Source organism: Limulus polyphemus, unplaced genomic scaffold (genome assembly GCF_000517525.1).
Source record: "Limulus polyphemus unplaced genomic scaffold, Limulus_polyphemus-2.1.2 Scaffold167, whole genome shotgun sequence".
Taxonomy (NCBI): Eukaryota; Metazoa; Arthropoda; class Merostomata; order Xiphosura; family Limulidae; genus Limulus; species Limulus polyphemus.
Genome location: NW_013665777.1, coordinates 705,436 through 720,411, shown reverse-complemented (window position 1 = coordinate 720,411; position 14,976 = coordinate 705,436). Strand labels below are relative to the sequence as shown.

The 14,976-nt window shown below is 33.1% G+C and overlaps 1 protein-coding gene across 1 annotated transcript in view; it reads left to right on the top strand.

The window, feature by feature from the left end:
• Positions 1-14,553, top strand: part of LOC106477616 (dual oxidase-like) — an 80,377-nt gene extending 65,824 nt beyond the window's left edge. The window contains exons 15-31 of the mRNA XM_013938163.2: positions 1,108-1,212; positions 1,322-1,527; positions 2,401-2,586; positions 3,042-3,264; positions 4,765-5,037; positions 5,814-5,856; positions 6,104-6,267; positions 6,957-7,187; positions 8,434-8,527; positions 9,106-9,155; positions 9,651-9,811; positions 10,214-10,334; positions 10,648-10,877; positions 11,504-11,668; positions 12,058-12,213; positions 12,856-12,984; positions 13,609-14,553. Coding sequence (XP_013793617.1) covers positions 1,108-1,212; positions 1,322-1,527; positions 2,401-2,586; positions 3,042-3,264; positions 4,765-5,037; positions 5,814-5,856; positions 6,104-6,267; positions 6,957-7,187; positions 8,434-8,527; positions 9,106-9,155; positions 9,651-9,811; positions 10,214-10,334; positions 10,648-10,877; positions 11,504-11,668; positions 12,058-12,213; positions 12,856-12,984; positions 13,609-13,734 — 2,663 coding nt within the window. The 3' untranslated portion in view covers positions 13,735-14,553. The remainder of the gene's footprint in view (positions 1-1,107; positions 1,213-1,321; positions 1,528-2,400; positions 2,587-3,041; positions 3,265-4,764; positions 5,038-5,813; positions 5,857-6,103; positions 6,268-6,956; positions 7,188-8,433; positions 8,528-9,105; positions 9,156-9,650; positions 9,812-10,213; positions 10,335-10,647; positions 10,878-11,503; positions 11,669-12,057; positions 12,214-12,855; positions 12,985-13,608) is intronic.
• The last annotated feature ends 423 nt before the right edge of the window (positions 14,554-14,976 follow it).

Below are 14,976 nucleotides of genomic sequence, written 5' to 3'. Positions count from 1 at the left end.
TACACACACACACACACACACACACACACACACACACACACACACACACACACACACACACACACACCTGTATTAATGTAGTGAGCATTGCTGATAATTAATTTAAAAAGTTTCTAGATTCTAATACTTAATTACAAACATACACCATTTTTGTTTCTTGAATCTATAACTTCCGATTAGTGATGGTAACTTTGTAGTGTTTTCATTTAAAATATCTTACGATGTGTCAGAAACGCTATTTTTTTTTATGGAGCAAACAAATTATGATATGGTCGTTATATTAATCTCATCTAACTAAGAAATTATTAGCGTTAAGAGATGCGAAGTCTTAAAATTTATAGCACTAATGTGGTCGGATATCTTAAATTTAAATTCTGCATATTTTTCATGATATAATTCGCAATAACTTCACAATAGCATTTTTCTTTCCATAAATATGGTCAGATGTGTCGCCTACATTGCATTTGTTTGGTAAAACGCCTTTATTGCATAAAGGTTAACTAAAACCAATTGTCGTTCTGCCTCTATCCTCTTTCATTATGAAAAGAAAATGAATATTACTGAGATGTGTGTGAAGAGTACGAAGAAGTGAACCGTAACGTTCAGTACAATGATGATCTTTATATTGATGTATAAATCTTGCAAAGCGCCATAATTCAATCATTTATTAGTATGTTAAAATTAATGTATCCAGGACAAAATTAAGACTACACGCAGTGGGTCCATAGGCAACTTAGTTTCTGTGGGGCCTTCTTTTTTCATTGAAATGTTGCCTATCAAAATAATCATTTACCAAATATAACGTTTTTCAGATACTGGTTTCCACTTTAAAAAATGAATGACAACTTAAAAGAAAAACGCTTGTTTCCATGGCACTGTTTCTTGGGGAACTGTTTACTCTATGTCTGTCTTTTTGTTGATACGGCCCCGAGTGATATAGATCGAAACTGCTGCCCTCAGCAGATCGTGATATCAAAGTTTGCTGTGTTAATAATTATTTACATAAACCATTAGATGACCAATAAAATGTTTTCTTGCATTCATAAAAACAGAATAAATTTAGTCAGATTTAAATACTAAGCTATAAATGCTTACATTTTTTTTCAGTTTGTGCGGGCTTAGGATATGGTGTGATTAAACTCCAAAACAGGAGGAGGCGAATGCTCCGGTCCAAGATTGGCGACATCGACAACAAGAACTGTGACAAACTCTGTAAGTCTCCTGACTTCTAGCTTATTGTGTGCTTAATGCTATGCTAGTGTGTATTTAATATAAAACATTTCTGTAATTCGGAAGCCTCATTATAAATCTTATTGTATAGATGTCAAAGAGTGGCTCCACCAAAACCACAAGCGAGTTGCTAAAGTGAAGATTGGTCCTGACGAGGCTATTTACACTGTAAATCGGAAGGGGGAAACGCTAAGAAAAGTAGACTTCAAAGAGGTCAACTCATTGGTTCTAGAAGTTACTCAAGACACTCATAAGAAGCCAATGGTATTGATACGGTCTCCGAGAGACCACGATCTGGTAAGTTTATCTTAATGTCATTTAAAAATCAAAATACTAAGTTTTTCACCTTTATTATATGAAAAAATAACATCAGCTTACAGTAAGTTGTTAATCAACAAGAAGAACTAAATATAACAGAATATTAATAGTACGAAATTTCTAGAATCAACCTTTCTTCGTCAAGACCAAAAAGAGTGAATTCGCCCTTCGAAAATGCTCAAACCACTTGGTTCAATATGGCTATTGCTGTTTTCATTGTGAATTAGTGTTCTATTACTTATGTTAATCATTAAAAATATTTCAAACAATGAAGTGTCAGTTTCTTAAGATGTTTACTTGAACAATGCATTCAGCAAGTCTTTAGTTCGGAAATTACCTAGTGAAAAATCTCGTTAGAATGCACGTCTTGTAGTACGTATTGTATAGAAAATCGTGAGTGTAATGAAAACTAAAGACCCTTTACATATAAATGGTAGATGAATTAGTTATAAAAAAGGAGCTTACTACTAAATAATAGTTGAATGAATTCCTAACGATTAAGTTGTTGGGATATGTAAATGAATAAATGATTATCGTAGTTTATAGATTGTTCTGTCTATTAAAAAAGAAAAGAAAATACGTACAATGGTCTCTTTTTCGCGCACGCACACACACACACACACACACACACACACACACACACACACACACACACACACACACACACACACACACACACTTACTTTTCGGGGCACTAATCCATTTATCTTTTGCCCCAAGTGGTATGTCTGCGGACTTGTACTGCTAGAAACCTGGTTTCGATACCTGTGGTGAGCAGAGCACAGATAGCCCTTCGTGTAGCTATGTGCTTAATAACAGACAACAACAATAATCCTCTTTAATGTTTTTTAGGTAATACAGTTTGAGAATCAACAGATCAGAAAGAAATTCCTGAACAAAGTGGAAAACTTTTTGTTGAGTCGAAAGAAAACGCTCGAGGTTATTCAGACATACAGAGATGCCATGTTGTCTAACGCAGAAACAAAGGAAAAACGTCAAAAACGCTTAGAACATTTCTTCCGGGAAGCTTACGCTCTGGTAAGTTATTGTTGTCTAACGCAGAAACAAAGGAAAAACGTCAAAAACGCTTAGAACATTTCTTCCGGGAAGCTTACGCTCTGGTAAGTTATTGTTGTCTAACGCAGAAACAAAGGAAAAACGTCAAAAACGCTTAGAACATTTCTTCCGGGAAGCTTACGCTCTGGTAAGTTATATACCAAGAAATATACCAAAAACCTGGTAAAAAAAATACATTCTAAATATACAGGTAATTAGACGATGATTAATTTTTGTTTTTCAGTTGTGTTTATCAAATCAGTTGTTAGAATTGCTTTATATCACTAAATCATTATTTTGAACTGTTGAGTTGTGAAATACCTCTGCTCGTTGGAGCTTTCGACATGTTGTGTTTAAACTCTTTTGCGCAATATAAAGTAATATAATACACAAACTTATTACTGTATTAGTATAGTATATTGTTTTATTTTTTGTAGACGTTTGGATTAAAACCAGGTGAAAAACGGAAGTTTGAGGACGTCAGCAATGACATTATCATGGTTATGCGGACATCGCTGTCAAAGAAAGAGTTTGCCGAAGCTCTAGGAATGAAACCGGATTCGCTGTTTGTTAAACAGATGTTTAACTGTGTCGATAAAGACAAAGACGGCAGAATCAGTTTTCAGGAGTTTCTGGATACCGTTGTTTTGTTCTCTAGAGGTAAATTAACGTCTGCGTTATTGAAACGTTTTTTATTTTTGTAAGTAAGAGTGTAATTCAACACGGAGGCTGTGAGGGCGTTTCACTGTTTAGGAATTTTCAGCGCTATTAATACTATTCAGCAACCTTGACTGTTTTTAATGAATATTTATTGTATCGTGTAGAGGGGAAAATTTGGTTTAGTCATTTACTTAATTGTAAGTGGTAAAGCGCATTGCAACATCCCCGATTGTTAAAAAGTCTTTAAGTACAGACTGCGTTAAAAATGATGTATCTCTTAAAGAGCGCTTCAAAACGGTTCGTGTCGCACAAAGTTGATTTTTCGCTCTGTCTACTTGTCATTTTTCTAAAGGTTAATGCTCTCCTTTATCTGAAAAAGCAAATTATCGATAATTTATTTTTAAATGTTTATTTTAAAGCTTTATATTTATTAAATGCAAACATATTAATGAATATACACTCGTTTATTAAACCATATTTAAAAAGTGAGACTTCCATCAAAACTAAAGAATTGTAAAAACATTTATAAACAAAAACAAAAAATTGATGGGGCATCGTGTTTGTCCAAGCAACGGTGTATCTAAGTTAAGTGTATAGTTCATGAATTACTGACAAAGTAAAGGTTATCCTCGGTGGGACAGTGATAAGTTTACGCTAAAAATAGAGGTTCGATTCCATGCGATGGGCACAGCAAATGGTCTAATGGTGTGTGTGTGTGTATATATGTGTATGTGTGTGTGTGTGTGTATATATATATATATATACTATTTCGTACATTTTATCGTACCAGATTAACTGGGAAGGTCAGAAATGTTTGTTTTATGCACGATTTTAAGAAATGCGTAAATTGAAACATCAGACATTTACTACAAATTTTGTTTTCAAGGGGCAGGGTATTGACGATAGCAACTAGTTTTTACGTGGTTTTGAGAAACTTGTATTATTTCCCTAGCGATAATTTCATTTAAGTAATGGATAAATATTACATAGAAGTTAAGTTTTTGTTTTATGACATCGCAGTCTCTTCTAATGATCAGTATATAAGTTAACTATAATTCTTACTGGTTAATGTCTAATTCTTTTGATCACATTTTAACGTTGTGAACAGCTTGTATGCCTTTTGAGTCCGTATCGTATCAATTTTAGAATCAGTCGCATTGATGACTAGAGTGTATTCTTCACTTAATGATTAACTTATTGTTTATTTCGTGTTTTTGTATGTCAATAAGTAACATATAATTTTTTCATATACGCAATTTAAAACTGGTATTCATTATTTGGAGAATATTCACGATAAATATCATTGTAAAAGAACAGTTAGTTTCTGATGTTTAAATTGTGATTTGAATATATTATTTAGGAGTGACTTAAACTGACTTCGGACTACTGACAAAAATGTATTTCATAAACAAATTCCAATTAGTTAATACCTTTGATTCACATGTTTTTTAAAAATAAGGAAAGGTAAACAAGCAGTGATAATTACTGTATCTTATGCAGGTAAAACGGAAGACAAACTTCGAATTTTCTTCGATATGTGTGACAATGATGGGAATGGAGTCATTGACAAACGAGAGTTGACCAAAATGCTGCGTTCTTTGGTAGACATTGCGAAAACTAACTCCATGACAGAATATCAAGTGATGGACCTGATTAGTGGGATGTTTGCATCTGCAGGATTGGAAGATACCGAAGAGCTAAGCTACGATGATTTTAAGGTTATGATGAAAGAATACAAAGGCGACTTTATCGCTATTGGGCTGGACTGTAAAGGTAATATTCTGTGGGATTGTACCACAAAAGAAACTTAATTATTTATAACATTTCTGATATTTCAATAGTCGTTTGTTGTGTTTATTTATTAATAGGAGCTGACGAGTGAAAGTAAAGCAAACTATATGTACTTCCGCAGGGTCCCCGATAGTGTTCTGTTTCGGGAGTAGATTAACAAAATTAAGAGTAACAAATGTATTTCTTGCTTTTGAAGTTCACATTTCATACCGTGTTGTAGTCTACAGAGTACATAATTATTCTCGTGATTCATGGCACGCGCACGTTTCACTGACGTCACGCTGTACAAATTGCACCGTTCGTCGTTCCTAATGTTAAGTCATTTTAGCGTCTACTGACTTGCAACACACTACTGTATAGTGGTGCGAGTGGTTGAAACAGGTGACCTTCTCCTGGCGGCTTTCGGGGAAATATGTCAACTATTCTATATCTGCTATATCCAGTGCCGATTAGGCCTTTCGTTAAGTACCAAGACTCCGTATGTGATTTCCATTAATTTCTGTGTATTTAATGCATAAAAGTTTCTGTTTTTATTTGATAGCTTTTCATACACCTAGTTAACTATATTAATTATTGGATTAACTTGTTAGATCTGACTTGAAGTTAATGATAATATTTAAAACAATGAAGAAATATGATCTGTATTTTCCATACTTGTCATCCGCGCAAAGCTTGGTTAATATTAGAAATTTAACACCAACATATTCACTTATTTTGATACACTGTTATTACTAAGGTTTCTTTTTCTTTTTAAACAGGTGCCAAACAAAACTTCTTGGATACCTCCACTAACGTAGCCAGGTGAGTTTTGTAGGTTAGATATATAACTTGAAAGTGATAATTTTGACAATTTGATTTCATATTAGTTGACTAAAAGACTAAAAAGCTGAAAAAAAAATGAAACTGAAAAATTGAAATATCACGATTTCTTAAATACTTCACAAAAGATTCAGCGTTTCGTTTTTCACTGATGTTAATGAAACTTTGATTCTGTGTTAAATGTAAATATCTATTAATGTATTAACGAGGGTACATTCTTTACTTAAAGAATGACCAGCTTTCAAATCAACCAACTACCAGAAGAATCACCTAACTGGGCCCAACAGAAGTGGAATCATTTGATCACAGTCCTGGAAGAGAACAGACAACACATTTTCTATCTCTTTGTCTTTTTTGTCATCAACGTGGTTTTGTTCATGGAAAGGTTTATCTGTAAGTGTTCACTGCACTTTTTAATCTAATTGTCCCGAACGTGCATATATTGACCGTATTGTGTGTTTTAGCTAACTTATCTAAGCGTTTACTGCATTTGACCAATAAGAAGCTTTATTCATGTTGTACAACTTTTCACTGTAGCGTTATCTGTACAAATCACTTGTTATAAATACGGTCTAAGTTCTGGAAAAGTGTATGTATTTGGGAATATGAATTTGATAACAATGTTGTTCAGTTTAAAAAAAAACATCTTTGTGTTGATTGTACTTTCCATTAAGTAGTTCAGATTAATCATTAATCTTACTATGAAATGAACAACATTATTCTCAGATTAATCATTAATCTTACTATGAAATGAACAACATTATTCTCAGATTAATCATTAATCTTACTATGAAACTGAGAATAATGTTGTTCATTTCATAGTAAGATTAATGATTAATCTGAGAATAATGTTGTTCATTTCATAGTAAGATTAATGATTAATCTGAGAATAATGTTGTTCAGTTCATAGTAAGATTAATGATTAATTTGAGAACAATTTTGTTCAGTTCATAGTAAGATTAATGATTAATCTGAGAATAATGTTGTTCAGTTCATAGTAAGATTAATGATTAAGCATTTATTCTATCCTCCTTTCAATATTTCTTACACAATATGAATTTTCCTATCTTATCTCCTTATAGTCTACTCCTACATGACAGAACATATGGACCTGAGGCATGTCATGGGGATGGGTATTGCTTTCACTCGAGCCGCTGCGGCCTCTTTGTCCTTCTGTTACTCTCTGCTACTGCTGACCATGTGTCGGAACCTGATCACCAAGCTGAGAGAACTTCCTGTCCACCAGTACATCCCGCTAGATTCCCATGTTCAGTTCCACAAGATTGTCGCCATAACAGCGCTCTTCTTCACATGTTAGTAGACAGATGTTTCTCGATACGTATGTTACAGTAATTAAAAAATTATCAAGAAACGTTAAGAGTGATTATCGCCTTTACTTGTGTCATGCTGATAGCAGAATTTCTACAAAGAATAGCACAAGTGATAACTACAATTTAGATAAGATAAATTAACCTGCAATGCCATTCAAATCGTTCTTAACGGTTTCGTCCAAGCTATAATGATGATTTCACCATTTCATCAAATACAGAATTATTTTTACATGAAACTAAGTATTCATTCATCATCATAAGACCACGTCATCTTTTTGGCAACCTAGTAATAAGGTTTCTCACCTCATCACTTGGTGAGAAACGCTTGTGTTAATAAATGGTGTTGTTTTTAACACGTACGCTGTATCTTAACATGCAGCACTGGTGTTTCTTGCATAACTAGTGGTAACGTATTTATACTTCTTGTAAAGCGATAATGGTTGTTTTCTTGTGTGGCACAAGTTTGTAGTTTTATATCGCTATGTAACGATAATACTAATCTTTGCTTTCCTATTTACATGTTCTTTGTTTTGGCCATTTTGCGATTATTTAGAGGCAAAGCTGGTGTTTCACTGAGTTAACGACGCATAATCGAACATAACTACTTGGTTAAGCAAGAACTAATGTTTATTTGTCTGCATTAAGACATGGTGTGTTTGTATCTCCAAGTTTCCATAATGAGCGTTGCTGATGTTTGTCATCAAACTTCTTTAAGGTGAAAAAGCTCAAATTAACTTTATAACAATTATCTTTCCCTCTAAACAAGTAAATGGGTTTGTTGACTTCTGATTTAAGATCAGACCTTCTCAGAGGTTCATAGATGCCCAGCCCACTTCTATCTTTTGAGGTCTTTGGCTATAATAAAAATAAATGATGACACATGAAAACAAAATAAGACAATCATTAACTCAAAAGAAAAGTGAAACATAATTTGAATCTTTTTTATTTAACATGTACTTGTTAATATTATTTAGCATTTAATAAATGCTTTTTTTTTTCTATTTGCATAAAAACAAGTCATGGAACTTTAAAAAAATAACGTGTGTAAATATTTGGCCCGAGCCAAATACCCCCCTCCCCCTAATTGGCCTTATTTAAGATAATGTGTGTTTACTTCTTCCGGTCTTCTTGTGCAGCAAGCGTTTTATCTATGTATGTGTGTGTGTGTATGTGTGTGTGTTTTTTATACGTCTTTGTACTGATAAGTTATTTCCACTCTTCTGTGTAGTGGTTCATACCATTGGTCACTGTATCAACTTCTATCACGTATCAACTCAACCAGTGGAACATCTACGTTGTCTTACCAAAGAAATGCAGTTTGAGTAAGTGATTGTTTAGTTTTTGTAAATATATCTATCTCGTTTAAATCGGCAGTGACTGTCTGAGACTACTTTGTGTGACCTTTCGAGTGAAGTAGATCCACACTATGAAACTTAGAATGGATTCTCTCTCTCCTTTTGTAATCATTATCTCCTTTAAGTAAAGCTGAAATTAAACTTGTAATATTTAAAATCATTACACGCAAGAGACCCTACTACATAGGTGTGCTGAAAGGTCCATATGACTATTTAAAGACTCATCGATAGGTTAGATATTTGTTTCCTAAGTATTTGATTTTCCACTGATGAAAACACCAATGGAGCGTTTATTAATCGAATCAAGTATTTTTTTTTTCATTTTGTCAACTGTTTTATTATACACCCCAAATTTATCAATGTAAATAATAATGACTTCATATCCCCCAAACAATAAGTGAATTAAATGAAACTTCTTACAGTAGTTACTCGTAGTGTTGTAATGGTTTGCTTGGTTCTGTTGTTTGTTACATACAGTTTGATTATTTAATTTTGTATCTCACGAAAGTTAGATTTACAATTTATTTTCTTGTATCTTTTTGTAGCTCTGACTTCAAACCAACGATAGCGTTCTGGCTTTTCCAAACCATAACTGGTAAGCTTTTCTTTGACAAATTCATTTATTTTAACAGCAGCTTACAACATAACACTTGTATCTAATTTACCTGTTTTTGGATTTCAACTGGATGTTTTTGCAGCATGTTTGTTTTCACGTATATCAAATTATCTCTCTCTCTCTCTCTCTCTCGCCGCACAAAAAACACACTCGACGAGTGTATATTTGATATTCTATTTCGTGTAATAACTTTAACAAAATTTTGGATTGGCTTATGAATATATGCTATGGTCTTGTTGCTTCTGCTTGACTTTGAATATTGTAGAACATGTGTATTAAAGTGTTATTTATGGACATATATTTAAACTCTAACTGCTGTAAAATGTACTTTTAAAATCCAAGTTTTTTATAAAACCTAACCAAATTTGTCATTTATTTTAAACTTAAAAATTCCTAACACGAAGTGCAGATGACATTACCAATCACTTTGATATATCTTTTGGTTCGTTATAGCAAATAACTGTTTTTTCTCAGGTATCACTGGCGTTATCCTGTTCGCTATTGTTTGTATTATCTTCATCTTTGCTCACCCGACAATACGACAAAAAGCATACAAATATTTTTGGGGAACCCACAGCTTGTACATTCTCTTGTACATCTTATGCATTATCCATGGATTAGCAAGACTCACTGGGGTAAATAACACACCCTCTCAATAGCTTATTTTCTAGATTAATTTTACATGCAACTCACTATAAATGAAATGTTGTTAATCACCTTTCATTAGGTAGGTAAGTGATGTTACGTATTGTTGTAACACGTGTCAATGTGTTAGTTGGTACTACGATAAAATGAGAAATGCTAAAAATATATTAAATGTTAATTTGTTTTGGATTGTAATTTTAGCTAAAATAATGGGTTAATCTTCATAATTGTTCACATCTAACTGTGGTAATATTACTAAATCATTTCACATTACTTGTATGTGTATAATAACTGAATATAATGTTCTATTACTTACTTCAATTACTCTTACTTCGAGGTGTTCTAAGAGCAATTTAGAAAAACTTCAATATGTTACGTGTGTTTCAATTTAGAGCCCTCGTTTCTGGATGTTTTTCATTGGCCCAGCTGTCGTTTATATCTTGGACAAAATTGTCAGTCTTCAGACCAAGTTCATGGAATTAGACATAATTGAAACTGATTTACTTCCTTCAGGTATGAACTTTTTTATTATTTCTTTTTCTTACAAAGCTTTTTTTTCAAGATTATGAAACAATAAATGTTTGAAATGGTTTCACTCAACAAAACTAATGTGCATTTTGTGCTCGCATTTCTTTCAAATTTCAACTCAGCAAAAATGCTAAGTTGTGTAGTATTAAACCATTTTGTGTCACTAGTTTCTGCTCACTTGCAAGGAGACAGAATTTGTAGCTTCGTTCTAGTTACCATACAGTTTAAAAGTTTAATTCCAACAGTAATATATCGGTTCTTGCTAATAACAGTGAACGTTTTATTGCCTTGTTTCCAGACGTAACCAAAGTGAAGTTTTCCAGGCCGCCTAACTTTAAATACCTGTCCGGCCAGTGGGTCCGCCTCGGATGCACGGGATTCAGGCCTAACGAATTCCACTCGCTGACACTGACTTCTGCCCCTCATCAAAACTGTTTGTCAGTACACGTAAAGGCTCAAGGTCCCTGGACATGGAAACTAAGAAACTACTTTGACCCAAGTAACCTACATGATGCTGCACTTCCCAAGGTACTTGTATACATAATTACTGCATGATTGAATAAAAGTTGTGAGACGTGGAAGCCAATTAAATTACTTCATAAAAACAAAAAAATTAATAAAGTAAACAGAGAAAACTACAGTTAAAAAAAATATATTGATTCAATGATATGAAACTTCGGTTTCTAAAAGGAAATAGCTTAACAAGTGGTCAATCCATTTGACTTAGTTATAGAAATTACCATGAATGAATATTTAAGTAAATTAATAATACGTTCTTAGGTTCATTTTACGTCTTTAATCCATAACTCGTGTTGTATATAAAATTGATATCCTTCACTAACAACTAATTACTTCGTTATCCAGCCACAGACAGTGATTGTCATGTCTTCCGAAATGATGTACCCCATTATATCACAAAACTATTATTGTTGCTCATGATTCCCACAGAGAGCTAATGACGTATCATGCCGCGCATTGTTTTCCCATTTATCAACTAGTTCAGTTAGCAATGTTTTAATTAACTCTTGTACCCGCATTAGTTCTAGTTTTTAACTGAATTTCTAAACAAGTGCGCACATTTAATGACGTATAGTTCATGAACTCCCAGCGGTTTTGTAGTGAAAGTTTATTTTTAATTTCCTTTTCACATCAAGATTCGACTTGAGGGACCATTTGGTGGAGGCAATCAAGATTGGTACAAGTTCGAAATAGCAATTATGGTGGGAGGAGGAATTGGTGTCACGCCTTATGCCTCTATCTTGAACGATCTTGTCTTTGGTACGTCCACCAATAGATATTCCGGAGTAGCGTGCAAAAAGGTAAACATAAAAACAAAAAACTACTTTTAAAAGTACTCCTACACTTGGATATAAAATAATGTCATAAATTCCTATTAAATAAAATGTGTGTGTGGGGGGGGGGGGGAAGGAACGATGCAGTGACGTTTGATAATTTTTTCTCCTGCTTCAGGACAAATACTTAAGGAACCTCTTATTCATGTCAGGATTTGGTTAATTATATTTAAATTAAAACCTAAGTATTAATTAACAAAAATTAATTTTTTTATTCAAGTTCCTTTTACTGATTGCTTAGTGGCTTTTGTCAAAAAATGTTGTTGGGTAAAAAAAAATAAACAAACAAAAAACTGGAACTTTCTTTTAAAAAGTTAAAAATGCCTAAACTGACCAGGTGAACTTTACCTTTTAAGGTCTATTTCTTGTGGATCTGTCCGTCCCACCGTCACTTTGAGTGGTTTATCGATGTCCTGAGGGATGTTGAGAGGAAAGACGTAACTAACGTTTTGGAGATTCACATCTTCATTACCCAGTTCTTCCATAAATTCGACTTGAGAACAACTATGTTGGTAAGTGGTTCTACCTCATCTAGCAGTATATAGTGTGGTTTTTATATACTCGTTAAGTATGCACGGAATTGGAGAAAGTGTTAGCAAAGATTTCTTTAGATTCCTTATAGTTTTGAAATTTTTATTACTAGGAAGTAGTTTTTTTACAAATTTTACATTATATCCTTAAAGATATATTACTAATTATAAAGTCTTGTAATTAAAGGTGTATTGGAAATCTGTTTTTAATGTATAATGATGATATATCGTTCTGTGATTTTATCTCCCTATCATAAAGTTCTATTATTATAGTATACATTTCATTTTTAACACCATATCTCTAACTCTTATTCTCACGTTTTTAACTTGTATATACCAAAAAGGTGTATTGGAAAAATGTTTTTAATGTATAATGATGATATATCGCTCTGTGATTTTATCTCCCTATCATAAAGTTCTATTATTATCGTATACACTTCATTTTAACACCATATCTCTAACTCTTATTATCACGTTTTTAACGTGTATATACCAAACTGTATGTCCCTCGTGTCATTGATTCATGTTGTGTAAGTAATAAGACGTGTCGTTATATCTTTTCCTCCTTCTAAATGTATTTTTTTCTAACTTGGTCAAATGTAAATGTAATTCCCTATCTTTTAGTATATCTGTGAGAACCACTTCCAACGGATTTCCAACAGCAGTATGTTCACTGGCTTGAAGGCTATTAACCATTTCGGCCGACCTGATATGACCGCTTTCCTTAAGTTTGTACAGAAACAGCATTCTTACGTAAGTAAATAGATATTCGTTACTGTATTGTTGCGTATTAGCCTCGGTAAGTCTGAGGGCTTCTATGCTAAAAAAAATCGGGTTTCAATAGCTGCGGTAAGCAGAGCACAGATACCATATTGCATAGCTCTGCGCTTAACAACAAAAGAACTTGCATAGGTAAATCAACATCAATTTTGTATAGAGAAATTTCACTTTTGGTTAGGTGAATCAACACAATCTTTCTGCAAGTACTTGGACTTTATAGGAGTTGCGCTTTATTGTAAGTGTTTGGTTTGTACAGCAACAAATATGTTGTGTATTATATTCTATTGTTATTTCGGAAGTACTAGTAAGTGCTTGTTAATTATATCTTAAATCAGTTGTAAGATGAACGTATGTCACAATTCACAAAATATGTTACAACGTTTAAAGCTCATTACACTGTTATTTACAACTTTAAGTTTTCAGGTAGTCCTTCGAGACGTTGTTCTTTTGTTTGAGTTATTTTCCTAAATAAAATATTGTTAAGCAAGTTACGCAAGAATGATTTATTGAACAAGCTTGAAAAATCACACTAATCATGATGCTTAAATAACATTTCCCTGAATAGGCTCAACTAAGTTTCGTATATTATATTTGCAGGTGAGCAAAATTGGTGTGTTTAGCTGTGGGCCCACAGCACTAACGAAAACAATCAACAATTCCATAGAAACAGTCAACAAATCTCGCAAATTGCCGTATTTCTTGCACCACTTCGAGAACTTCTAGATGCCTCAAGTTTTTCAGGGAATAGTGTACTATTTGGTGATCACTAATTATAGTAGGTCCTTCATAAAAGTTGAACACTGTATTCAAGAATCGGGAATTGTGGGAGATAGGGGAGGGGGTTTAAAAGCTTTTGTATCTTTGCCTGTTATTGACCAATCAAAATACTATAAACAACAAACTTGGTGTATAAATAAAAGGTGAGTATAATAAAAGCAGGTAGAACAAACAAACGAAACAATTAACTTTGATATGTTGCCAAGTGATAGGGAAATTATGCCAACCTCTGTACATATTCTCTAAATGTTTTATTAGGCTTACAAAGTAATCGCGAGGTCTAGTTAAATTTAAGGTCGCCAATAAAAGTTGGCGACAGGCTTAAAATAAAATTCATTAAAGTTTGAAATTTCAGTATATGACAATGAAAACGAGACACGGTTGTCTAATCTCTTGCTACGACAAACTAACTTGAATATTTAGAATTTATTAGCTCTAGTATACAGTTGACAAATATATCACCACAACCGTGTCCCTTATTTAACTGATGTCCGTCTATTTTTCCATAGTATACTTTTTATTTTATACAAGTTATTTCCACGAGTGAAATATTGTTCAAACTCGTGTTTTCTTTTTTTTTTTAAAATGATAAACATTGTATTTTGGATATAAGTTTAGAAAAAGAGAATTTGGGTTGTATCTTTTAATGTGATATGGTTCGCAAACCAAATTTATTTAAATGATTATGCAAAGAAATGTCGAGTGCCTGTAAAATATACTATATGTATGTTAAACTTTGACGTCCATAAAGCAATATTTGCAATTGTAAAACTACTTGTTTTAATTGAAACTTTTTAAAGCACGCACACACACACACACACACACACACGTTAGTTTCTTAGAAACTCAAGTGTGCATACTGCAGTTTTCTGAAATTACAGGAGTGAACCTTGAGGGACAAAACATTTTGTTGAACTTCGGTTATGTCATTATCCCCGATGTCATAACATCATAAATACTGTGGTTAAGTTTAGTGAGGATTATGGAGACACTGTGTATAATATTTGTTAGCTTCAAACCTTTTTGACGTGTTCGATTTCTCATTAATAGCTTCTTGAAGACGAATTATTATTTAAAGCTTTATTTGTATATCTGGAATAAGGCCTAATAACACTTAGAATAACTAAGACTGTACAAGTTTGTGGGTATTGTCTCACAAATAAAATTGTACTTTTCTGTTCTGGGTGT